This window comes from Dermacentor silvarum, chromosome 9 (assembly GCF_013339745.2).
Source record: "Dermacentor silvarum isolate Dsil-2018 chromosome 9, BIME_Dsil_1.4, whole genome shotgun sequence".
Classification (NCBI taxonomy): Eukaryota; Metazoa; Arthropoda; class Arachnida; order Ixodida; family Ixodidae; genus Dermacentor; species Dermacentor silvarum.
Genome location: NC_051162.1, coordinates 94,052,047 through 94,079,949, shown reverse-complemented (window position 1 = coordinate 94,079,949; position 27,903 = coordinate 94,052,047). Strand labels below are relative to the sequence as shown.

At 46.6% G+C, this 27,903-nt stretch overlaps 1 protein-coding gene across 1 annotated transcript; it reads left to right on the top strand.

Annotated features, from left to right (window-relative positions):
- The first annotated feature begins 142 nt into the window (after window positions 1-142).
- On the top strand, window positions 143-27,700 carry LOC119463359 (copper chaperone for superoxide dismutase). Its single transcript, XM_037724173.2, has 6 exons — window positions 143-348; window positions 702-906; window positions 3,542-3,725; window positions 20,847-20,901; window positions 24,949-25,109; window positions 26,595-27,700. Exons 1-6 carry the CDS (start codon window positions 313-315, stop codon window positions 26,719-26,721), a joined length of 768 nt encoding a protein of 255 aa, XP_037580101.1. The 5' UTR covers window positions 143-312; the 3' UTR covers window positions 26,722-27,700.
- Window positions 27,701-27,903: the final 203 nt, after the last annotated feature.

Genomic DNA, 27,903 nt, shown 5'->3' with positions numbered 1-27,903 from the left:
AAAATAAAGAACTCATTAATATAAGTTAATATAACTCACTAATGAGTAATTCTTATAAATATTACAAAATAATAGTGTGCCACGTATTTAAGCAGTAAAGTGAGCTTTTTCTTTACTGGACTACGATACGTTCATGGCGGCTTACTCATCACTGCAGTGGGCAGGGCGGTCTGTTGTAGCGGCTGTTATGCAGCAAGATTCCTCAATCGCACGTAGGTTTTTCGTAGATTTCTTTAGTGATTTCCCGTAAAAATCGGGATCACGCGACATAAAAACTTTAAGTACACATTGATCTCCTGCGCGGACATCAAAATGGCCGCTGACAGCCTTGCGGATGGCAAATCAAAGGTAATTCTGTCTTACCGGAAACGTTATTTTCAGTGCGCTTCGGTGCTAAGTAAGTAAGTAGTCTTGAATAACTTAAGCTTGAATAACTTCGGTAACGCACTGTCGTGCACATCTGACGATTAGCTTATCAGGGATTGCTGTGTATTTTAGCGACTTTCCTGCTTAGTAGAAACAGAGAAGTGTTTCTCGTTGGTTGTACCTCTTTTGCAATGCGGCAGATTCGCACGAAAGAAATTTTGCCAGTAGATTGCCAGATTTTTCTTTTTTTCCTTGTTAGAAGTGCTCGGTTTCAAGTTTAGACAGTGAATTATCGTGCGGTAATCGTAATGCGTCGCTAATCTTCCCACGTTCAGCTTGAATTCGACGTCAACATGACGTGCGGTGGATGCGAAGCCAAAGTGCGCGAGTCGCTGGAAAAGATCGGCGTTCGCAACATGATGATCGACGTGGAGAAACAGATCGTCGTCGTGGAGACCGACGTTCCGTTCACCAAGGTCCAGGAAGCCATCAAGAGCACCGGGAAGATAGCCGTGCTCAAAGGATACGGCTCCTCTACAGGTAAGTACTACATCGAATCGTATTGATACTTGCCATACGACGGTTTAGAGGACCGATGCCACCGACTGGCGCATGCGCATAGATGCGCACTTGAGCAGTCGGTAACGGCAATAGTGTAATGGTAACTCTATGCTCAAATACTCTATCGGCATCACCAGCAGTGATTTCAGCGACGACAACTGAGAAATTTGGCTTTAAAACTGGAAAATATAAATATGCTAGCAGACTTGTTCATCATCTGTGACCGTAGAAGCAGACGAAAGCTTCATGCTCAGTTGCCAACAGCAGGGTGTGCATTTGGTCATTAATATGTCCACATTTGATACAGTAGTCATTTAAACTCCAGGTTGTGGTACATCAAGCATGTCAGCCATATTAACAAGGTGTGCATAACGAGCATCATAACGGGTATTGTATACAAGATCTGTGTAAATATAGCTCCACAAAGTGTCATCAGCATTACACATGTAGAGAGAACCTGTGTGGCCTGTGTCTATTCTGGGTAGTCGGTACGCCTGCATCATGTGGTGGTAATCGTCAGCCTACATCGCCATTTGCCCCTGTCTTGCGCTAGCTGACTCCGTCCCATGCCTGCAAATTTCTTAACCTTTTCCCGCGCCAACAATTCTATCCATTGAAAAATTTAGTTTCCCTGCAATCTTTCCACCTTCAATATCGTGAAAAGCGTACAGCTTCCTAATGCCTTAAAGATTTTCAACATTTCAGTCACTTTTGTCAAGTTTAAAGAATGTGTGCTTCATGCAAAAACCCTCTACAGGAACGTCAGATATGCAAACATCAACTATTTCATGCCTAGCGTACTTGAAAAGCAACCATCCAGCCACCTGAGAAATATGCCGGGTGTAAAAGCACTGTGAAAAGCAATGAAAGTTGTGAACCCACTGTACGACGATGACATACTGACAGTGAGATCAAACACCCAGCCATCTACCTTCCAACTCATTTTACTAAGGTGCTTTACACATATTATTCAAACTTTCCGCATGTTTCCAAGCAGAAGGCTTTCAAGATGTATACAGCACATTTTAAATATTATTTTCATTTTTTCTTTTGCTTTTGGTGCACTATCTTAGCATGCGCAATTGCACATCCAGCTCGTGAGGCGGCTATTCTCATGACGCCGCCTAATTCACTGTTGACCTCGACTGTGTTTCCTCTTCATCAGCAGCCATTTTGCTAGTCAAATAGGCCACCATTTATCTTCTCTACGCATTATATGACCTGCCTAGTTCCACTCCTTCCTACTAAACTAGAATATTCACCGCCCACACCAGTTCTCTCACAAATTCATACTGTTCTTCCCGTCTCAGAACGTTGCACATTATTTTCTGCTCCACCGCCTATTTCGCAGTACTTAGTTTCCTTCTCAAGTATCTAAGTTTTAACTGCATAGGTTACTACTTGGAGAATACTGCTAAAAAAGAAAATTCAATAGCCGGACCAGGTGGCAATGGATATGGCACAATCAATCAGGTTCAGACGTTGCCTCCAGAGAATATACATGCACAGGCTCGTTCCAAGCGGTGCCTGCGCAAAGGCACCTCACAGACTCGGGAGATGAAACAAAACACACAACTGCTCTCTGCAGCAGCAACCTTACTCTCTACAATAATAGGAAAGTGCAAGATACATGGCTTCAGACAAGCGGGTTGCCACCACGGGAGTGTTTACGTAAGAGTCAAAGGGGGTGAAGAAGCAGCAGTCAGCACTTGATCGGCATCAGCCAGCTAGCTTGCCAGAGATGCAAGACCACAGGAGTGTTTACGTGACAGTCATTGTCGTAGGTGCTAAACCACAGGAGAGTCCCTGTGAAGAAGTGGCAGCTGGCACTCGGTCAGCATAACTTTGGCTACAATTCAGTGATTGTGTACTTTTCAAACTGCTGTTCATGAATTGAAAACACCTGCTGTATACACTGCAACTCATTTTTATTTGTCTGGAGATTTCCTTTTTATGAACCAGATCTCGTGACAGTATAAAACAGACTGCTGCACAGCTTCAATAAGCTGACTCGGAATCACAAAACTCTTGTTCCCTTGCAAATCCATTGATCATTACTATAGTTTTTGGTATATTAATCCTAAAACCTAATCTTAGACTTTGCAGCTTAAGGTCTTCAGTCCGATATTGCTGAACAGAACAATGTCATCGGAAAACCTTGGCTTTCTCAGGTATTCCCTGTCGATCTTCAGACCTAATCCTTCTCAATTTAAGATATTGGATACTTAATCCAGGCATGGAGGGGAGATTTTGTCTCCTCAATAGTAGTGAAGGCTTAGAAACAGCCATAGCAAACTCAGCCTTGCTTTTAAGTGCGATTAATCTCCACAGTTTTGTCATACATGCGTGGAGCACTTACAAAATGTATCCATTGCCACTTTTCCTGCCACCATGTAAAGCATGTCTATATCACCATAGCTAACCTTGGTTTGCAGCAGAGATGAGCTACAAAATCATGAAATCCTTCATTAAAGTTAAGTTTGGTCAGTTTGATCTGCATTGAGCATGAAATAGGCGCATCCTGAACTGAAATGGCTTAAGGTAATTCAGTCAGTGCATGTTGTAAAAAAAAGTGACGCAAGTTAGAAACACACCGACCATTTTGTATGTCCAGCTCCGAGTGTTGCTGCTGCCGTCTCCGAGATCTTCAGTCATTCTGGAATTATGGGAGTGGTGCGCTTTACTCAAGGCACCGACGGAGGATGCATCATTGACGGAGTCATTGATGGACTCAAGCAAGGGCAGACACACCGGCTACGCATTCATGAACTGGGGGATCTCTCCAATGGCTGCCAGAGGTATGCGGGAACTTCATAACCATATTCACTACCGTGGCCGGTGCTGAACCAGCCAAATCAGAGGAGGCCAAAGTGCAGAGAGCTGGCGCAGTGCCAGCCGACTTTAAAGCAGATGTTCTCTGAAGTTTTTCATAAAAAGCAGCACTCTGCAGGCTGTTTCCTAGTTGCTTCGATTTTTGCACACTAGATGGACATACTTGTTCACGCTTTCAGCAGAACTTTTTATAGCAAATCGATGAAAAGCTTGCCACTCGCCAGACTCTGTTGCAGCCGTTGTGACCTCAGTACAGGGTTCAACGAAACCCATCTGTTAAAGCCTCATCAATGTTCTTACAGGCTTCTGAGTGGGCTCATTTTTCTCAGCACATACCATTGTGTAGTAAAACCCTTTGAGGCTGTGCTTAGTGTGCAAGGGCCAAGGCAAAAAGTGCAAGAGGCATTCCTCTTCGAAAAAGTCCTATCAGCCACCTATACTGCTAGAGGAGGCATGATAAGCAAAAAGAAACACATACAAAAAAACGATAGCATCGCACGCGTAATGCGAACACGTGGGATCGTTCCCCACCTGCGGCCAGTTGTTTCTTTTTTTTATCCATTGACAGGTGGCTGGACTGCAGTGTATCCTAGACTGAACTTGGCAAGTTTCAAGGACTTTACTGAGCCACTACGGACCAAATACAACAAAATACAATACAACGACATACTTCGAAATCTGTGACGTCACACTGACATGCCGGTACTGGGGCTTCGGCACGAAATTCAATAATTGGTACTTTGGCCTTAATTTTAATCTTTGAACAAACCTGTTACCATGAAATTAACGTAAATAGAGTTTTCTAAAAATACTTTAATAGTTTAAACTGATCTATCGTTTCTCTTCAGTGTCTCTTTGAAGGAGTACTGACACATAATTTTGAGCTCTAACGCAAACTTGTCACCCATGAAAGGATGGCACTTAGCAAATATGGACTTTGGCTAACCGCTCAACAGATGTTTCAATTCGATACACTTATTCTTGATATGTGCGGAAGAAAGAAGGAACTAGAACTAGGAGACAGCATTGTGCAGTACGATTGAACCCAGACATACTGGCCCAACATGTGATCGTCACGTCAGACCGTGCAGTAGGTTATAAATCTGCCGCTCTGCAGGCAGAGCCAAGTCAAGGCGGCCGAACAAGTGCACATCTATTAAAATCTATTGGAAACCAAACATTCTATCCCAATATGCTGAGCCTCGGAGGTCACGTGTCGGGCCGGCACTGCAAGGGAAATGGTGAAGAGAGTGGCTTCACTGAGACTTCGCTTGCCAAGGCTATGCAACATAATGCGCCCTCATAGTTTATTTCCTTCTGGTATGTTGATACGCCATACCTAGGGTTATTGAACATCATCGTGATGTCATGACACAGAGCCAACTTCGCTGATGTCATGTAGCAGTAATGCTAGGTATGACAGCATTGCTCATGAAGAATTTAACTAGAGCCCCATGCATCTTTCTTCGGGCTGTGCTCGCACATGGCAGCCGTAGAGGTTGTGGGAAGGCAGTGAACGAGCATATCATGACGTATCCAGCTCCCTGATACCGAAGCCGAAACAGGCGCATAGAAACAAGTATTGTAGTAAAATATTTTGGTGCTTTGGCATGGCCATTATTATTATTATTATTATTATTATTATTATTATTATTATTATTATTATTATTATTTTGTTTAGTAGGGATTGGACCTTACTTTAATGGGGGGAAATGCGAGCAGTGAGAAGAGTCTGTCTGACCTTCGTAGCATTACTTGTCATGAAACGGAGTATGGCCTCGGACAATGGCCTCTTGAACATTCACCGCCCCATCATTTGCACCATGTAGCATACCCATTGCTTATGAAAGAATCAGATTTAAAGAATTTATCACAGTGAAACCGTATAACATCAACCTACTAGTAGTTTCATCCCATTTTAAAAGTTTCATCCTGATTAGAGAGGTCGGCCCAGCAACAGGGTTGACTCATTAGGGGGCCATCAGAAGCAGACTGATGCATAACTTCCATTCTTATATGGTGACACGTGTACTTGTTTATCTTTCTTCGGTGACCGCTTTTCACCAGGTAAATGTTAAACATTATTCCTCACGGACTCCCAGCAGGCCTGCCGCAACTTCCTACAGGGAAGAATCGCAAGACCTGCGGCACAAGTCCTAGCCCAAATACCCAAGGAGGACACTGACGACAACACCATCATAACCATCATTTGGATACCGGGTCACGCTGCCATCACGGGTAACCTGTATGCCGACAGAGCAGCTCGAGAATTTGCACATAACCGAGCACTCATCACGCCGACTGCAGATGACCCTGACCCAGTTGACCCCGAGTATTCAGCAATCCTGAACTACCACAGAGGGAGTCGCTTGCGATATCCCCCACCCCATCGAATACTAAAGACGGAGGATGCCGCTGCCTGGCGTAGGCTCCAGACAGGCACTTACACGAACCTACACATATTACATCACCTGCACCCCACAGCCTACAGGGACGAATGCCCGTGGTGTGGGGCCACACCAACCCTATACCACATTACGGGGGAGTGCACGCTACACAACATAGAACACCATGACACGAACACCACGACACGAACACCACGAGGGAGCAATGGGAGGCACTGCTGTCCAGCTCGGCCCTCCAGCACGGCCCTCAAGCTGATCCAGAGAGCAGAGAAGATGGCAAGAGCCAGCGGAGCCCTGGACTAGGGGCCCCGACCATTAGCGATGTCCCATTGGGGCAAGACAAAACTATCTTTGAATTAAAGTTTATCTATCTATCTATCTATCAAGTTCCGGCCGTGACGGCTGCATTTCAGTGGGGGCGAAATTCAATGACTCCTTTGTACCGCACAGTGGGGGACATGTTGAAGAACCCCAGTTGGCCACCATCAATCTGGAGTCCCCCAGTACGGGAGTGCCTCACTATAACATTGGCCTTTTGGCACGTAATACCTCAGAATTTGATCTTTTTTTTCCACAAATATCCAAAAAATTGACAGGAGGGACAGTCACCACTTTAACTCAATTGGTAGAGCATCATACGCATAATGCAGACAGTATGGGTACAGCTCCCACCGGCGGCGGATTGTCTTCACGTCCACTTTCATTTCTCTTTTTCTGACTATTTCTACATTTCATTAAGAACTACAACAAATTTCCTCTATGCTTTCCTTGTCTTCATTGTTTGTTGGCTTCAGGTGGTTTTGACCAATAAATATCGTGCCCTTTGGTTTCCCTTCTCTGAAACCATTGGAGACATAATTAGAAGAATTATTATAGAGACCAAGATTGACCCTGCCCAGCCGTTTTCATGAAAAGAACCTGGGGATTGATCGTAATTATACTTTTCATTAAAAGGATGGGGCAGCTTCCAAAAGCTATGCTTGTGATCAGCTTTATTTATTTTTTATTTTAGTAATACCCTCCAGGCCAAAGACATTATGAAGGGGATAGTCATATCTTTTGAATAACTTATTATACAATTTTAGCTAATACAATACTGCTAAATCAATATATATATATATATATATATATATTGTTACGGAGAGATGCGTTTATTAATGAAATGATGGATGCGAGAGGCCTAGGGACCGATGATGTCACAGTCCGAACTCACGTCGTCTTCCTTCACTTTCAATCGTCCTCCCGTATCGTAGCAATTCCCCCCTTTGCAGACGATGCCCACCGGCCGAGTCAGTTGGAGTTCCGGTGGTGAAAACGTTTAAGACGGGCGACATGGACGACGTTGGTCTTGCTTGAGCGGCGGCCAGTAGACAAGAGTCGACAAATCACGTACGTGACATCACTGAGACGTGCCATAACGACAAAGGGGCCGGTGTAACGGGCCAAGAACTTTTGGTATAGGCCGCGCTTCCGAAGTGGCGTCCATAGCCACACCAAATCACCTTTCTCGTACGATACGTGCTGATGGCGCTCGTCATAACGGGTTTTAGAGCGTTCTTGGGAGGCAAAAGTACGAAGGCGGGCGATGCGCCGGGCCTCTTCTGCGCGGCAAAGTGTTTCGGCCAGAGAAGTTTCGGCGGTTTCGGAGAACGGAAGGATAGAATCGAGAGCTGTACGCGGTTGGCGGACGTATAGGAGATAGAATGGGCTGTATCCGGTGGTTTCGTGTTTTGCGGTATTGTAGGCGAAAGTTATGAAAGGCAACACAGTGTCCCAAGATTTGTGAGCGGAATCAACATACATCGCAAGCATGTTGATGAGAGTTCTGTTGGTCCGTTCAGTTAAGCCGTTAGTCTGTGGGTGGTACGGCGTGGCGTGACGAAAATGAGACGTCGAAAGCCGGAGAAGCTCTTCAACCACATCGGCAACAAATTGCCGGCCACGATCACTGATAATAACACGAGGGGATCCATGGCGTAAAATGACGAATGAGAGCATGAAGTGTGAAACTTCAGCGGCCGTTGCTACACGAATCGCCGCACTTTCTGCATAGCGTGTCAGGTGATCGACGCATACTATAATCCATCGGTTGCCTGTCGTTGATCGCGGCAGAGGGCCGAGCAGGTCAACACCAACTACCTCAAACGGTGAAGCAGGGGGCGTGATGGGATGCAGAAGTCCGGGAGGGCCGCTAGTTGGGCGCTTGTAGCGTTGACACAGTTCACAGCTCGCAACGTACGCTGCTACACTTTGGCGCATCTTTGGCCAGAAGAAACGTTCTTGTGTGCGCTGAAACGTCCTGGAAAATCCCATATGTCCAGATGTAGGGTCATCGTGCATTACTTGTAGCACATCACGTCGCAAGCTTGTCGGCACGACTAGAAGCAAACGGGCACCCTTGCCAGAATAATTTTGCTTGTAAAGAATGCCATCCTTTACAACGTAACGGCGTTGACCGTTCGCTTCGGAGATAAATAGAGGAGCCAGACTGGTGTCGCTGCGTTGCTCCGTGCGAAAGGTGGTAAGGTCAGGAAATAGAGGGTCAACAACTGCTAGGTATTCATCGAAATTGTCTGCGTCACACTCGGTCGTCGAAAGGGGAAGCCTTGATAAACAATCAGCGTCAGCGTGACGACGACCGCTCTTGTAACACACTTCAAAGTCATATTCTTGTAATCTTATGGCCCAACGAGCAAGACGGCCGGATGGGTCGCGTAGTCCGGTGAGCCAACATAACGAGTGATGGTCGGTGACAATTGAGAATCGGCGTCCGTAGATATACGGGCGAAACTTGTGGACAGCGAAGACGACCGCGAGACATTCTTGCTCCGTCACCGTATAGTTGCGCTCAGGTTTACTTAAACAACGACTGGCATAGGCAACCACATGTTCTATGGTGTCATGCCGTTGAACCAAGACGGCCCCGAGGCCTATACCACTGGCGTCGGTGTGAAGTTCGGTTGCAGCAGATGGGTCATAGTGGCGAAGTAAGGGCCCTGAGGTCAGTACGAACTTGAGCTGCTTAAATGATGACTCGCATTCTGCTGACCACTGAAAAGGCACGTCCTTGTTGAGTAGACATGTCAGGGGGTAAGCCAGGTCGGCAAATTTAGGCACGAAGCGACGGAAGTACGAGCACAAGCCCAAGAAACTTCGCAACTCTCGTAGTGACTGCGGTTGTTTGAAGCTGCTAACTGCAGCGACCTTTTGAGGGTCAGGCCGAACGCCGTGCTTGTCGACAAGATGACCAAGAACCAGAGTCTCACGGTTTCCGAAGTGACACTTCTTAGAATTCAAGGTGAGTGAAGCTCTCTCAAGAGATGTAAGAACGATGTCAAGACGGCGATTGTGCTCCTCAAATGTACGGCCAAAAATTACAACGTCATCAAGATAACATAGACAAATTTCCCACTTCAGTCCACGCAGAATAGTATCCATGAAGCGCTCAAACGTGGCTGGGGCGTTACACAAGCCAAACGGCATTACATTGAATTCAAACAGACCATCTGGGGTTACAAAGGCCGTTTTCTCCTTGTCATCCGAATGCATGGGAATTTGCCAATAACCGGACCTTAGATCCACGGAGGAGAAGTACGAGGCAGAATGCAAGCAGTCAATTACGTCATCAATCCTGGGAAGCGGGTATACATCCTTTTTGGTGATAGAGTTGAGACGTCGGTAATCCACACAGAATCTCCAAGAACCGTCTTTCTTCCTTACAAGGATCACAGGTGCAGCCCAAGGGCTGCATGACTCCTGAATGACCTTCTTCTTGAGCATTTCTTCCACCTGTTGAGCAATGATTTTGCGCTCTGCAGGTGAGACACGGTACGGTTTCTGCCGGATAGGATGAGCAGATCCCGTGTCAATCACGTGACGAGTACGTGACTCTGGCACATTAAATTGTTCCTCGCTCTGCGCAAAATCAAAGACTGCGGCATGCTTGGCCAGGACGTGGACCAAGGCTCGGCGCTTCTCTGACGGCAACGACTTGTTGACCATAGCCAGAAACTTGTCCTCTGTAGGGTGAGTGACAGCCACGTGGTCTACTGTTTCGTTGCTTAAAGCTGCGATACAACGACTGCTCGCATTTTGTTCGAAGAGGGCAAGCCGCATTCTACTGGGTAGCACGACAGGCTCACTAGAACAATTCAGCACCCATAATGAGGATCGCCCATCGGTAATAGAAATTGCGCAACGAGGCACGAGCACATTTTTCTTGACGCAGTTGAGGGGGACCGGCTCCACAAGGACATCAAACGTCCCAGCGTCTACAGCAGGGGTATCAACGGGCACTATCTTGATCGACTGGGGCGGCAAGCAAATATCGTCAGTGACGGCGAGGGTACCATGACAGCGCGGAGACCCCTCAGTAAAAGCGGATAACAAAATTTCACCAGCGCCGCAATCCACAGTGGCGCCGCACTCTCGTAGAAAGTCGATCCCCAAGATTACGTCGTGCGTGGAGCTAGCCAGAACAGCAAATTCCACCTTGAACACTCTGTGGCCTAAAGTTACACTCGCAACACACATCCCGACAGGGTACAGCGACTCCCCACTCACTGCACGGAATGTGGCACAGTTGTCCCAGCAAAACATCACTTTGGGTCCTAGCCGTGATTTAAAATTTAAACTCATAACCGAAACAGCTGCTCCAGTGTCTATCAAAGCCATCGTCGGAAGTCCGTCTACGAGGACGTGAACCTTGTTCTGCATCATCGAAACTGGTGGAGGCATGCGTGTGTGTTGTGACAAATGTTCGGCGACCTCACCTCCATCGGCCGCACCACCTAGTTTCCCGGCGGTGGGGAAGTGACACGGCGACCAGGCGATGGAGAACGGCGCCGGCGTGCAGTTGGGGGCGTCAAGCTTCGTACGGAGGCGGGCGAGTCGCTGCGGGTGTTCTGTCGGTAGTTGTTGCCCATGAACGTGTCACCACGGGAGTTCTGCTGGAAACTATTTCCGAAGTACGTGTCCCTTGTCCAGCGAGCACTACCGGGCCGATTGTTCCGTCGAGGAGACGCCGGCGGATTCTCGTAAAACCGTGGTTGTCCGCGACGGCGCTCAGGGCAGAATCGAGCCACGTGTCCACGGACACCGCACTGGAAGCACACAGGTGCCTCACGCAAATCACGAAACCTTCCACTAGGCTCTGTGTATTCGTGATGATCGTCCCACGATGACGCCATGGTACGTGGTTGGTTGAAGGCGTGCTGCGGGCCATCACGACGATGTAAGTCGTAGGTTGGTCGTTCCGGTGCTCGTGATCGAGGCGCATCGTCATGCCCCGTGGCATGAACGGACGCACACGTTGCGTCGTAAGGCAAATAGGCATCGCTGACGCGTGGTCTTGTCGCGGCGACAGCTTCACGTCGATCAAGTTCTTCGCGTACGATTTGTCGTATCGTTGACGCGAGATCGCAGGGTGGTATAGGACCGACGTCAACACTCGCAACGGTGGTGACGTTGGCGAGTCTACCAAACTTAGGTGTAATGCGCTTAGCCTTGAGAGTCTCAAACGTGCGACAATGTTTGATTACGTCGGCGACAGACTCCAAGGTGTCCTTTCCTATGAGGAAGTTGTAGACGTCCTCGGCAATCCCTTTCAGAAGATGTCCGACCTTGTCTTCTTCTTTCATGCGAGGGTCTACAGACTTGCACAATTTCAAGATTTCTTCAATGTAAATTGTGCAAGTCTCGCCTGGCACTTGAGCACGCTGCATCAAAGTCTGCTCAGAGCGCTTCTTCTTCAAAGATGGGTCCCCAAAGCAGCTCTTTACTTCATCCACGAAGTCTTCCCATGTGGCTAGAGTTTCTTCGTGGTTTTCAAACCACACGAGCGCCGTGCCTTCTAGAAACAATGGCACGTTGGTCAGCCGGGTGTCCGAATTCCAACGGTTGTATCGACTCACCCGACTGTAGTGGTTCAGCCACTCTTCAACGTCTTCTCCGACCTTTCCGGCGAAGGTCCGTGGCGCCATGTAATGTTGCCACGTTGCGCCAGACGAAGTCAGCGCGTTGTCACCGTTAGGAACCGTGTCCATTGGAAGCGGTGGTAGTCCGGCCAGGCGGCGGCTTCGGCGTATTTTCAGATGTTGCGCTTCCGTGGTCGTTCGTCCTGGACTTCTCTTCGTTACCCAGCACCTCGACCAATACTGTTACGGAGAGATGCGTTTATTAATGAAATGATGGATGCGAGAGGCCTAGGGACCGATGATGTCACAGTCCGAACTCACGTCGTCTTCCTTCACTTTCAATCGTCCTCCCGTATCGTAGCAATATATATATATATATATATATTGACACAAGACGAAAACCGTCTTTAAATAACGCGCGCAGGTTCGTGCGCCCTTGAAGAGGACAGCGGCGTATTAGAAGAACAAAGACGAAGACGTAATGGCACGTGCATTCGCCGCACGCACGGGGATATATGTGACCGTCGCCAAAAGAAGAGGAAGTGAAGCGCCGCTCGAGGAACAGAAGGCTTGTTGATCTCCTGCCTGGACGCTGTAGTTATTTAATTTATTTACTTGCTGGGCACAAGTTAGCCCCAATAAATAGTTATCTTAGAAGTCCTTGAGTCATTCGTTACAAATCTGGTGGAGGTGTGGGGTACGATTTCCAGCCCCATTCGAGTTGAAGAAAGCAGCCCCGAGCCACGCCAACTCGGACCCAACGAGCTCACGCCTGTCCACCAGCGCACGAGCCGTCGCCTACGTGGTGAGCGACCCGAGTTTTCTCTTTTGCCGGAGCCAACTAGAATAGCAGCAGCAGCCAATACCGAAATGACATCCCAGACCACCTCAACCTACGTCGTCGTTTATCAGCCGATGACGCCTAAGCCTTTCCACGGCGACACTTTTGAAGACGCCGAGGACTGGTTAGAAGGCTTTGAGCGTGTGGCGGACTACAATGGATGGAACGAAGATCGGAAGCGCCGCAACGTTTACTTCGCGTTGCAAGACTCTGCACGAACGTGGTTTGAAAACCATGAAGCTGCCCTCCGGTCGTGGGATAACTTCCGACGGGAGCTGCTGGCTACGTATTCGAGCACAGACCGCAGGGAAAGAGCTGAAGCCGCTTTGCAAGCAAGAAGCCAACAAAACAACGAAAGCGTGGCAATGTATGTCGAAGATATGTCGCGCTTATTTCGCCGGGCCGATCCGAGCATGAGCGACGACAAGAAGCTTCGGCATCTGATGCGCGGTGTGAAGCAGGAGCTTTTTGCCGGTTTGGTTCGAAGCCCTCCACGCACCGTTGCCGAATTCCGTGCCAAGGCCACAACTATGGAAAGGACACTCCAACAGCGAGCGAGGCTCTACAACCGCGATATGAATGTCGCATCTGTGGACGCTATATCAACGGTGTTCGGGAACGGCGTCGATGTCTTACGAGAACTCTTAAGGTCTGTGGTTCGAGAAGAGCTCCAGAGGCAACAGCTGAACAATGGCCCTACAGCGGTCTCTTCATTGGCAGAAGTGGTTCCTGAAGAAGTGAGACAAGCAGTCCGCGAACAGCACCCACAAGCACAGCCACAAGCGTCATCAACGGTACGGCCGACTGTATCGTACGCCGAGGTACTCAGAGCCTGGACGTACTTTCATCACAGCACCTACCCATGTACCCGAACCTCAGTTCACGCCGCCTCCGCCTGAGATGAGATTGCGGAAGGGTGACATATGGCGCACTCCTGATAGAATCCCACTGTGCTACCACTGTGGCGAAGCTGGTCATCTCTACCGGATGTGCGAGTACCACAGAGTGGGACTTCGTGGTTTTTCCGTCAACGCTCCTTGCCCAAGAAACGGTGAACGCCCTTTTGAAATCCAGGAGTATTTGTCAACGCGCCAAAGCCCACATACTTCACAGCAACACCAATCTCGGTCAACAGTACCACTGCGGTATCGATCACCGAGCCCGCATCCATCCTCAAGCTCCCCGAGGCGAAGTTCCCAAAGCCTGCGTCGGGAAAACTAATACCGGCAACCTGTGGAGGTAAGGTCGCTGTCGACACAAGAACAGAGCCTCCAGCGCTGACTACGAAATGTAACGACAGACTCGAGAGCAGTTGCGGGAACAGCGACGTTGCTTCCGATTTGCGTGTGGTTGTAGACGGCTACGAAATTACTGTTTTAATAGACACAGGCGCAGACCATTCAGTTATGAGTAAAGAACTTGTCAGAAGACTGAAGAAAGTGCTGACTCCTTGGAGAGGACCGCAAATTCGAACAGCCGCAGGACACCTTATCGACCCGATGGGCAGGTGCACTTCTAGAATTGGAATACGTGGCTTCACATACATTGCTACTTTCATTGTCCTGTCAGAATGCTCGAGGGATTTAATTATTGGAATGGACTTTTGCAGGCGAACGGTGCAGTAATCAACTTGCAGGAATCTTGTGTGTCGTTCTCAACGAAGCACGCCATCGCTACATTCGAGTGTGAAGAACAATTCGATGCGCTCCAGATTACAGACGACGTCACGATACCCCCAAGATTCAGCATCGCTGTCGCCGTAAGAAGCAACGTGTTCACCGACTATGAAGGAATAGCAGACAGTAACATTGGCCTCTTAGTCGAAAAAGGGATCTGTATGGCCAGAGGTCTTGTTCGGCTGCGTGGTGGGTGTTCTAATGTCTTTGTCACTAACTTTGGAAATGAAGTCCAGCATATTGCGAAGGGAACTGTCATTGCCCGCCTTAATGATTATGTCCAGATTATGGATTTGAACCCTTCCGAGGCTGCACCACTCAAGTCTGACAACGTAGACTCCATACTCGCATCCATCAAGACCGAAGCAGCACTATCACCGATCCAGAAGCAGCAAATAGAAAGCCTTATACGAGAATTCGCCACGTGTTTTTCAACGTCATCCAAAGTCCAGAGAACATCCATCGCCAAACACCGTATCATTGTCGACGAAGCTGTCAGGCCTATTTGCCAGCATCCCTACCGAGTGGCGCCGAAAGAGAGAGATGTCATCAGAAACCAAGTTGAAGAAATGCTGAGAGACGACGTAATTCAACCTTCGACAAGCCCGTGGGCTTCGCCCGTGGTGCTAGTAAAGAAAAAGAATCAGATCTTGCGTTTCTGCGTGGATTACCGGAAGTTGAACGTCGTCACAAAGCGGGATGTTTATCCACTTCCGCGGATCGACGACACCCTTGATAGACTACGGGATGCGAAATTCTTTTCTTCTCTCGACCTCAAAAGTGGATACTGGCAGATAGAAGTGGACGAAAGAGATTGTGAGAAGACAGCGTTCGTCACACCAGACGGGTTATACGAATTCAAGGTACATCCGTTCGGCCTCTGTTCCACACCTACCACATTTCAGCGGATGATGGACACTGTACTATCCGGGTTAAAGTAGCAGTCCTGTCTTGTTTATCTTGACGATGTCGTGATTTTTTCTACCACCTTTGATCAGCATGTGGAATGACTGCGGACTGTGCTCAACGCTATTAGTTCAGCAGGGCTGACAATAAAGCCACAGAAATGTCACTTCGGCTTCCATGAGCTCCTTTTCCTCGGCCATGTGATTAGTTCTGAAGGCATCTGTCCTGACCCTGAGAAGACCGCAGCAGTAAAAAAGTTTCCTAGACCAACGGATAAAAAGGCCGTCAGGCGATTTTTAGGACTTTGTGCCTATTATAGACGTTTCGCCAAAATTTTTCGAAGATTGCCGAGCCGTTAACGCGACTGACTAAAGAAGATGTACCTTTCATTTGGCTAAGTGAACAAGAAGATGCATTCAATGAGCTACGACGCCGACTTCAAGACCACCCGATTCTTGCGCACTTTGATGAAGAAGCAGAAACAGACATCCACACGGACGCAAGCAATTTCGGGCTTGGTGCCGTCCTCGTTCAGTGGCAAAACGGAGAGGAAAGAGTGATTGCATACGCTAGCCGCACTCTTTCGAAGGCTGAAACTAACTACTCTGCAACGGAAAAGGAATGTCTTGCCATTAAGCCATAATATGGGCCATAGGAAAATTCCGACCATACTTATACGGTAGGCCGTTCCGAGCAATCAGCGACCATCACTCGTTGTGCTGGCTTGCAAACCTCAAGGATCCTTCTGGGCGACTTGCTAGATGGAGTCTGAGGCTGCAGGAATACGACATAACGGTCGTGTATAGATCTGGTCGAAAGCACAGTGATGCTGATTGCTTGTCAGGTGCTCCGGTCGAGTCTGCTCCTGTGGAAGATGGACACAACTTTCCGTTTCTTGGAGCCGTAACCACATATGAGATGGCCAAACATCAACAGTCTGACGCCGAGATGCTTCTACTCATCAGGCACCTGGAAGGACACCCCGTGTCCATGTTCCGCGAGTTTTCAAACGGGGATTATCATCGTATGTGATGAGAAATAACGTCCTCTACAAAAGAAATTTTGAGCACAGCACAGAGAAATTCTTACTCGTCGTTCCTTCATCTTTGCAATCCGAAATCTTGGAAGCCTGCACGATCACGATGACCCATCCGCAGGACACCTCGGAGTGAGTAGAACATTCGCTCGAATTCATGCTAAGTACTACTGGCCAAAGCTATTGAGTTCAGTGCAGCATTATGTGAGAACGTGTCGGGATTGCCAAAGACGCAAAACGCCTCCATTAAAACCCGCAGGCCTCCTTCAACCAATAGAACCCCCAGAAGCCCCGTTCGAACAAGTAGGAATGGGCTTGCTTGGTCCATTTTCGACATCGTCATCAGGGAAACGATGGATTGTAGTAGTGACTGATTACCTAACCCGATATGCCGAGACAGCCTCTCTAATCAGTGCAACAGCCATTGAAGTGGCTGAATTCTTTGTCACCAACGTGGTACTACGACATGGTGCCCCTGCAGTTATTATCACGGACCGAGGAACTGCGTTCACAGCAGATTTGACGCAGTGCATTATGCAACTAACTCATACCAGCCACAGGAAAACAACTGCCTATCACCCTCAAACAAATGGGTTGACCGAGCGACTGAACAGGACGCTGACCGATATGTTGTCAATTTACGTAGACTTAGAGCACCGTACATGGGACAAGATACTACCATATGCAACATTCGCTTACAATACCGCATTGCAAGAGACCACTCAAGTGACGCCATTTCAGCTTGTTTTTGGCCGAACAGTTACCACACCCTTAGATGCAATGCTGCCGGTAAATGACAGTGCAGAACAAAACCCTGAAATCAGCGAATTTATACAGAGGGCCGAAGAAGCACGTCAGCTGGCGCGACACCGCATTCAACAAAGACAGCGCATTGAAGCCGACCGGTACAACTTGCGGCGAAGAGAAGTCGAGTATGCACCAGGTGACAGAGTATGGGTGTGGACTCCCGTACGAATGCGCGGCCTGTCCGAAAAGCTCCTGTGCCGTTATTTCGGCCCTTACCGAGTACTTCGCCGCATTAGTCCATTAAACTATGAAGTTACGCCGGAAGGACAAGTGACCTCATCACGATGCCGACGTCGCACAGAAACTGTGCATGTGGTCAGAATGAAGCCATATTATGACAGGCAGTGAATGTTCTACCAAACACCTCTACTCAGTGCCATATACCACTTTAGTGTGGACACCAGCTTGTCAACAGTTTCGCCACTTTACGCATAGAGACGATGCGTTCTTGGAGGGGGAATAATGACACAAGACAAAAACCATCTTTAAATAACGCGCGCAGGTTCGTGCGCCCTCGAAGAGGACAGCGGCGTATTAGAAGAACAAAGACGAAGACGTAATGGCACGTGCATTCGCCGCACGCACAGGGATATATGTGACCGTCGCCAAAAGAAGAGGAAGTGAAGCGCCGCTCGAGGAAAAGAAGGCTTGTTGATCTCCTGCCTGGACGCTGTAGTTATTTAATTTATTTACTTGCTGGGCACAAGTTAGCCCCAATAAATAGTTATCTTAGAAGTCCTTGAGTCATTCGTTACAATATATATATATATATATATATATATATATATATATATATATATATTAGCTGGTAAGCTGGATTACTTCAATATACCGTGTTAGCTAGTGCGCAACAAAATGACATGAAAAGTTTACATGGCATGGGACTTTAAAAAGATTCAATTTTCATAAAGTCTGCATGCAGCCTAGAATTTGGAGGAGGAAACAGTGGGAAGAAACTCGCGTGGAAAGCCGCCTCACAAGTACCAAGAGGGTCTATTTTACCATCGCGTTACGCGACACAACTGTGACGTTCCTGGGGTGTCGAAACCCATGATGAATTTATACCCTTGTCGCTCAGGCATTTTGGAGTGCTGTCGAGTACAATCCGGATCGGGTCATTCTACATGAGCACTTCAACCACGATTTTGCGCGATCCAGATCCTGTAGATCATGATTGTAGGCTGTCGTCTGCACCCTAATGCTGAGTGAGCTCAACCAGCTCGATCCTGATTGTCGGACCGTGAAACAGCTACCATTCTTAATCAAGACAGAATTGGTCCTTATCGGGCTTGATCGTGATCGAAAGCGTCCCTGTTGCACCGGTATTAAAGAACGACCGAGGGGCCAAAGCGATTCAAACTGCCGCTGCCCTCCTCTCGCAACTGAACTTGAGAAGTCAAGATTCCACACGGTACGGTTCGCATTACTTTGACAAATGGGCTACCAAATCCACAAATATCACTTAACTGCTTGCAACTTGCTACTTCAGAAATGTTACCGATCAAGCAGCGCTGTCAAACATACACAAGAAAGAACAATGTCTGTCGCACGCGCAAATCAGCCGATGCTCGATGCATCACTCAATGCACGTCGAAGTAAATCTGCAGTGATGTTCTCGTCGTCAGGAGCAAACTCTCATGACTGAGCTACAAGGCAAAGCAATAACGCTGCCACAAAAAACAGCAAGCATTAAGTAAAACAGCAAACTTTCGCATTCCGACTTGGTATGTACTTGATTCTGCGGACTGTGGTTATCCATGCCTTCCTGCATTCCGTTTTATACCATTTACCCGGGAAACAGTAGAACATGACAGGCGGCTACAGGCTCCAGGTGTTTTCGTCACTGTTGTGGCAGTTCACCACGCAGCAGTACCGGGCTCCTTGGCTACCCGACCGTATCACCATCGTGAAGCGATAACAACATGAGAAACAATTTTGCAAAGATTGCAGGCATCGCAAGCATCGTGTGTGCCTCACGATGCCGGCCACTTGATGCCGCTAGGGAAAGGAGTGGCACTGGAGTCTGTCGGCAAACTTGAGGTTGGGAGCCCTATAACCGGACACCCACGGCAGTTTATTTATTCATTGATCTCATTTATTTATACATCTAATTTAATCATTCATTACGTGCTGCAAACCATTAACTGGTCCGAGCTGGGTAGACAAAAGAAAAAAACATTTGTGGAGAATCGTGCTTTTCTGCTGACACACTTTCTTCCATGCATAAAATTTCCTTACATTGTGAAGCGATTAGCCCAGGTAGGGATGAAGCATGTGCTGTCTTCATTTCTTGATAGCCCAGTAAATGGGACTAGTAAATGGGACACTTACCTGCTGCCATTCACTCGCTCGCATCAGTGAAACAAGGTGCCCCCTGTCACGTCTGCTAATCTATCTGGAGCTATTGTCTCTCTGCTTTATCTGTTGCTGTTGCAACGACTCCTCGGGCTTTTAATTGTGGAAACTCCTCTACTTCTGTGTCGACATTCGCTGACAGTGTCGCTTTTATGCGCTCTCTAATAATGTAATCGCTGATGCGAAAGGATTTTTTAACGCTCGCTTTTCTTCAGCCTTGGGTGCCTATATGTAAACTACTGGAAGTCTCCAGCTTTGTGGCTTTTCTGTTAGTTTTTTATTAAAGAAATGTTTGGCACAAACACGAAATATTGCTTTCCATTCTCTACTGAAATTCGCTGATATTCAGCACTGTGCAGGGTAGAAGATTCAGTGTAGTTCCTCAAGAAGGGATTGGGAGGTAGAATACGAACGTGTAGAGGACGTGAAGAATTTGTGTCATGGTAGTCGTTTGTACCTTTGTGAGCTATATGCCTGTTGGGGCTCTGCCTCAAGACGGAGGTTGTTTCCATCATATTGGTGTTTCTACTGTGCATTGCATATGTCCCTAACTATGTCAGTTAACCACATCTACTTGGATATGTATTTAGAGTATATCTTACATATATGATTAGGTTATATATATGGGATATGGTTAGAGATTACAGCCTCAGTATATCTGATATGTTCAACTAAATTAATTTTTTAGAGGTTACTCTTTTTTATAGAGCTTACAGTGGTCCTTTCATCTGATTATACTAGGACAAGTAGAAATTATGAACATATATGAATAAATGTGTGGATATAAGTTCCCTAAATATGCTTACATAATCATTTATTCACTCATTCATTCTATTCTGAATGAATGAGTGGATATTTACTTCTGTTTTGATATATATATATATATATATATATATATATATATATATATTTTTTTTTTTTTTCACTTGCATAGTTAATTGTCTTGCATGCTCTTTTCCTGATCATTAAATATTTTATCTATCTGCTGTCCAATATGCACTAATGCAGATCCACACTAGTTTTGGACGTTTGCTCAACACTCACTTGTGAATTGTATCATTATTGCTTGAAGGAAACAAATATATTGACGGTAAGGGCGCCACTCACTTTTTACCAAGTTATTGAAGTTTAATTGCTTATTTTCAGCACCGGTGATGTTTATGACCCGCATCCCATCTCAGCAGATCGCAAGAGGCCAAGGGTAAGTTACAATGTAGCATTCCTGTTGCAAAGCCCATTCAGGCAGGGCTTTCAGTACATTCACTTGTGTACAAACATAGGCTAATCTGTGGAGAATATCTTGAGTTTATGTATATCTAGTGATAAAGTTCATGAACTCGCCACATTGTGGCGTAAAGCAGCACTATACTATAAAGACAAGAGAAGTGCCTTGCTAATTGAGGCTCAACCTGGTTGCCTAAGGACAAAAAGATACCGGAGCAAATGTATATGCTGCAGCAAAAGTCCGGAGACCACTCAGCACGTCCTAATGGAATGTGAAGGGATTCACCCATTGAGACCCGTAGGTAACATACACCTTCCAGATGTGCTTGGATTTAAAGTGGACGGATGCGCTGGTCAGCTCAGATCTGCAAGATCAACTATAGGCCATCCAGCGAGCTCGAGAGGTGGCCGGGAGACAGGGTCTCTCTACCGCCCCTGGCGCAGTCTAGGCCCAGGCCTCAATCCGCTGGTCTCAATAAAGTTGTTTCACTCACTCATCAACCGGTCAGCAGTCGAGATAAGCAAGAGATGTTTAGAGTATTGGTGGGGGAAAAAAAAGCAGAGAAGAGGTTGATATGACCGGATCCTTTACAGGCATAGGTAGTGATACAAGATAGAGAAGCTTTGAGGAAGAGAATAAACATCAAAGGGGGGGGGGGGGATGTATACAAAAATGCTAGAATGAACAGCATGTGTAGCATACCTGAGTAACTGAAGCAGGCTCAGTGACTGTTTGTCACCGGCTCGTTTCAAAGGGGATCTGCAAGATCAACTATAGGCCATCCGGCGAGCTCGAGAGGCGGCCGGGAGACAGGATCTCTCTACCGCCCCTGGCGCAGTCTAGAACCAGGCCTCAATCCGCTGGTCTCAATAAAGTTGTTTCACTCACTCTTCAACCGGTCAGCAGTCGAGATAAGCAAGAGATGTTTAGAGTATTGGTGGGGGAAAAAAAGCAGAGAAGAGGTTGATATGACTGGATCCTTTACAGGCATAGGTAGTGGTACAAGATAGAGAAGTTTTGAGGAAGAGAATAAACATCAAAGGGGATGTATACAAAAATGCTAGAATGAACAGCATGTATAGCATACCTGAGTAACTGAAGCAGGCTGAGTGACTATTTGTCACCGGCTCGTTTCAAAGGGGATGCCAATAACTCATCATCATCATCATACTGTACAAGTGCCTCTCAGATTTCAAAACCTTTGTATTTTAGTGTCTCACTGAAGTGTTGAGGACGATGTGTGGCAGAGGTCTTCAGTCATACTAGTTCCGTGATTCTACTTCAAACTTCAGTCATGCTTGAGTACCCTTTTACAAGGATTTAATTCACTGACACGTCACCAGTGAGCAACAAGCCAACTCACTGTCACTCATTGCCTGCTGAAGTGTCTTAAGTGGCGAATATGACTGGAAAAAAAGAAAAAAAAAAGGTACCAGTAGAAAACACTGTTTATTTGGCTTTGCTTACAGCTCTTATTATCTTGTTTTGGTGTACTCAAAAAGTCAGAGCCCTTCCACCCTGTGAAGAGGGAAGTCCAGCGAAGCTGGCAGACTGGTGGGATTTGCTATGTTGGGGTTTAGCTATATTGGGGATTTGCTATGTTGAATTTGGCTACAAAATGGTAAACCGACCCCTTCGCTACGTACTCGGGAAAGAGGCTTCAGTGCGGGCTCCGAGTAGCACAATGGGGAAATTTTAACACTTAAGACAATGGCTATACAATGCCCGGCTCTGAAAGAACTGGCTCGGCGTCCAGGGGTGATGGCTTTCCTAGCATGTTGCGGGGGATGGCATGCCCACGGGCGACGGCGTACCTGGCACGTTGTGGGGGATGGGACACGTCGGCGTCCGCGGGTGACGGCGTTCCTTGCACATTGCGGGGGATGGGACGCGTCGGCGTCCACGGGCGGCGGCGTACCTCACGCTTTTATACAATGTTCCGCGACATGAGTCCTTGACCAAAGCTCTGTATATAAAACAAACGCTAACGTTAACTCCTCTCATACCCCCCTCCTCCGTTGAACTTTTTTCATACACCGCCATTGGTTACGTTAACCCCCCTCCCCGTTCTCCTTTTTATCTGCACCCTCTCACAGCTTTCTCACAGGTTTGAGCTCTTCTTTTCCTCTCCTCTCCCGCTAGGTCACATGGCTTTTCTACTCGCGGACACAATCTCCTGGAACCTAGCCCTTAACAGCTTCGCTGTAAAAGTGGCATATTATGTTAATTTGATCTCCATAGGTGACATAACAGTCAGCATATCCTGAAACTGTTCACCGCTCACTGCGTCTGGGTTTTGAAATATTCGGCGCATTGGAAGTTTTCCTCCACTTGTTACGATTGGAGAGCTCAGATGCGTGGTGGGTTGGTTCTGAGGGGCATACATTGTCTGTGTGTGTGTGTGTGCTGGAATTAGAGCAGTGAAACAAGGGTGTCAAATTTCTTGCGGAACTGGGCAAGAGTGGGAGTGAAACGCATTTAATGTTAGTGCAGCTGGTTCTTAGTATGCCTTTTTCAGCCAATTAGGGACGTGGGGTTATAACTTCACTTAACCACAGTTCCACCAGTGGGGGGGTCATATTGTCACACGAATGGTGTTCGACCCACCACCTCCCATTCTCGAAGAAAGAAACTCTTATCGCATATGTCCACAAAGCTGGATTTGCCTAATGTCGGGAATTTAGTGGGACAGTCAGGACTTTTGAGTAAAAGACCTGTGTCCAAACATGACCCAATTGGGATGGCCAAGTGTCCCGACTTTTGCTTATTTCCGCTGAATAACAATTAATAAATCGGATTTCTTTTTATAATGCCTGACATCTCGATGACACATTCTTCTCTCATGAACACAAAGGCAGTGAATTTGGTTTTTGTCATGGTTCCAGTTCTGTTGCACGCCCTAGCTCTTCACAGTACCTCTATCTGTACTAGTAGCCATGTTATCCAGGCAACAACTGCACCTTTCTTAATGTAAATTTCAACGTGCTAGGACTGAAAGAAATTGTGCAACTTTTTTGCGCATACACACTGGCAGCCCCAGGCACCGACAGGATTGCCGCTACCCCCTACCCCTATCCAACTTTGTCCACTCGAGAGTTGGCAACTCAACATGAAGCTGGTACAAATGGGTTTAAATGGTTTATTGAGGAGAGGTGAGGGTATAAGTCACTGATGACCTGCTTGATCCAAAACATAACAGTGGGACTTGCGACAGGGACATAAAAGGAAGATCAGACAAAGAAAAGCACTGACTTTGAACAGAGAAGCTTTGTCACATTCGAAAAATATATGTGTTGCACATTGAGAACAAAGAAACAAAGGAGTACTAGCCTGGTATTTGATGTTAGCACTGTGATAACCTGTGTGCATGGCACTGTTCGTTGAGAAGTCCCTTTTGCCAGAAAACAGTTAATTAAGGCTATTAACCGTACTCACCAGACCTTGCTTTAAATGACTTCTTCCTTTACACAAAGTTCAAAGGGGCATTGGATTGAATGTGGTTTGGTGATATTGTCGAGGACATAAGGCAGTTGTGAAGGCAATTCCAGAAAAAAGTTCTGAAATTGCTGTGAAGAGTGGAGTAGGAGTAAAAATTTTCAATATGTACAGTAGGGTGTCAGAGTTGTGAAGGCAATTCCAGAAAAGAAGTTTCGAAATTGCTGTGAAGAGTGGTATAATATGTACAGTTGGGTGTCAAAAGTTTTAAAAAGCTGAATATTTATAGAGCCTGAGCACACAGCGTGCTGTTAAGATAGTCAGACATCAATTTGAGAAACTCGCTGTGTTCATGTATTGATGCAGTTGTATCAGCAGACACATCTCTCAGTTCTTGCTGGGATTAGTGCAATTGTGTCTAACATAAGGCAGTGTGCTTCAGTTCATTGTCTCCATGAGTTTAATGTTCAATGGGAACTTTCAAATCTCTTTACTGTGGTGATACATTTGTTGCAGCAGTCCTCACATTACTTACTTCTCTAAATGGTCGGCTTTTTATTCTTTATTTCTTCCTTCTTTTTTTTTCAGAGATATGGTAGCCTCGGTGAAATAGACGTTGACAACAATGGCCGGAGCGTCTTTCGAAGAACCAATGACATTGTGAAGGTCTGGGATATCATCGGCAGGTCTTTGGTTGTCTGTTCAGAATCTTCCAACAAATCCCACACCGGAGATGAGGGCTGCTCTCGGTACGTTTTGAAATATTTGTAAAAAATGAGTGATTGATTGAATGAATGAATGAATGAATGAATGAATCAGTCATTGGAGGTGGAAGCTGGGTTTGACCCGTGTAATCATCTGTGTGGTCATGTGAATTCAAAAAAGAAAGAGAAAGGAATTGACCAATTACATTTGAACACCTGTACAATGAAATATAACCTGTATAACAAAGGATTATGTTCCGACCAGTTCCTATCTTCATGTGTACCGAAAATTCTTATACAATGAAGATCACTACAACGAATTGTACAACAAAGAAATTTAGGTGCCTTGATGGCTCATTTGTTACTTTATAGTGAAAGCCACGTTTACTGCCCCCTGCAGGCACCACTTAGCTGCACTGTGCGCTAGCGCTAACGACAACGCTAGCGACGCACTTGACGAGTGTACCAATGTCAGTTAGTTTTACAGTCCTGCTAGAATTGCTCAACTCATATGCAACTTGTACATCATCACATTGCAGTGGATGACGACGTGATGATGTAAGTGACGGCCGACAACGTCTCGAAAGCGATCTAAGGTGGAAAGGACGCGAATGTCAATGAAGGCAGCTGTTAGAAAGTTCCTGTAAACGAACCAAGAATTTTGCAGGCAAGGGAGGCAGTAGCAGCAGTCAATGATCTGCAGCTTTACTTTGTCAGACGAAGTGTGTGCAACAAAAATTAGCCACTTAATTCACCAAGTCTCCCTTCAATTCATCGTAATTTAAGGTTCTCTTTTGTTGAATACGCTTAGCTGTCTCTATGGTGAGCGATACAGTGCGCGACCTTTACAATGAAGTGACCTGTATAACAAAGGATTCTATTTAAACTGAAAAATGTAAAGAAGCTGTCTTCAAGGACAGTAATAATTTTTAGAAGGCCTGAGGGGTTGAGTAAGCCTCCATTGTCAGGCTGCGATGCAAAGGCTAAAGCTTCGCTGAAGTTTCCTAGAACTTCGTTATAGAGGCATTTGACTGTAATCGGTAATGTGGCATTAGAGTGAAGGCTAAAGCTTGCCTATGCTAGCTAATCATGTGTGGTCCTCTCAATGTAGAAAATAAAGGAAAGAGAGAAAGAAAGTTCCTGAGCAAGGACTTCGTCAATGCTGGATACTGCTAAGCACGCTTTACTGTTCAACTTGTGTGCTTCGCAAGAAAGCTGCCCTTGCAGTGAAGAGAGTAGCGTTATTCCCAGCTACTATTGTGTACTGAAATACATATTTGCTATAGCAGCAATTGCGCGAAACTCAGTCTTGATTCTTCTGATTGCGTCTCCTCGCATGCTCCATGTGGCACGCCAGACTAGTGCAAGACTAGTTTGCTTTCTCAATATCATTGTGCCATCTTGTTACACCCGCACTCATATTTACGGAATCTGTTGTGGCCCAAGATGATAGCGGTGGCATTGATAAGCAAACAAAGACCGTTTGATGCGGCTTCAGATTGTGAATGCCGTAATTGTATTGCTCTGCAGCCTCGCCTGCGGCATCATCGCAAGAGCCTCGGGCGTCGCCCAAAACCCAAAGAGAATCTGCGCCTGCGACGGAGTGAGCGTCTGGGATGAGCGGACCCTGCCCGACATTAAGAAGAACGAAGCCTGAGCGAGAGCTCGTACGAGTGGTGACGTCACTTCCTGTGGCTCACTTAATTTTGCTGACTTCGTATGGATGTGCATCGAGCCCGGTTTCCATGCAGAGTTGGTGTTTGCATTCCGGTGACGGCGTCACCGGGACTGTATAGTCGCTATCCTCAGAAGAATAACGAAAACTTCCTCTGTGGCACGATCAGCCAATTATCGGTGTGTGATATTCCGCGTTTCACAGCTGACTATTGATATGTCGAATTCAGATATAATGAATTTTTCCTAATGTTTTGGGGCTCGAATTTCTGTGTGTACAGTTAAACCTCGATTTAACGAAGTCGATTGGACCTTTGAATTATTGTTAAATCAGGAACTTCGTTGAGTTGAAAACATTCGATCCTGTGGATAACTACATTATTTTTTTTCAAAAGCAAAAAAAAAACTTCATTTTTACGCGCCTACTTAGACAGCTAGTCCCTTGAGCATGTCTTGTGTTTCTTTATGAGGGCAGCAAACCTTGTTAAGCGATTTATGGCGTGTGTGACCTGAACGGAAATTTGGTGTAATTTAACCATATTTTTCCCTCTTCGTTAAATCGGGGGAGACGTAGAGCTCACTTTGCTTCGGGGTTTTCAATGCGTCAGGCTCCACATGTTGGAGAATCGAAAGCACTTGGTTAAATAGCAAAATTTTGTACAACGAGGTTTCGTTATATCGAAGTGTGACTGGATTCGGCTTCGACTACAAGCTGAGTTCGCATTGCGAGCTTGACGTGGACCAAGCTTCTAAGGAGCCTGTGAACAACTATAATGAATGTTTCCCGTTGATTACCGATAACGTGCGTCGCTTGTTGCGCATGGCACCTTTCTATGTGCATTCCGTCTAGAGGCACTGTAGCATAGATGATGTTTCGCGCATACGGTGCATTTATACCGCGAAGCTTTATTGCCGCTGCTGCGCGTCATTTCAAATGACAATAAAGTGATATTTTTTTGTTATGTGCGTGTCACATGTTGTGTGTTACCTAAATTGGTGTTAAAAGCTGCTGCTTCGATCGTGTTGTGTTGTTGCCTTCGTCACCAGTCACGGTGGCTCAATGGATATATAGCATTCTGTGCCGCGATGTTGTAGCGATACCTTTTCCTGATGCTAATGCCTTTCGGCGGTTTTCGCATTCGTGAGGGGTCAAAGCGTCGAACGC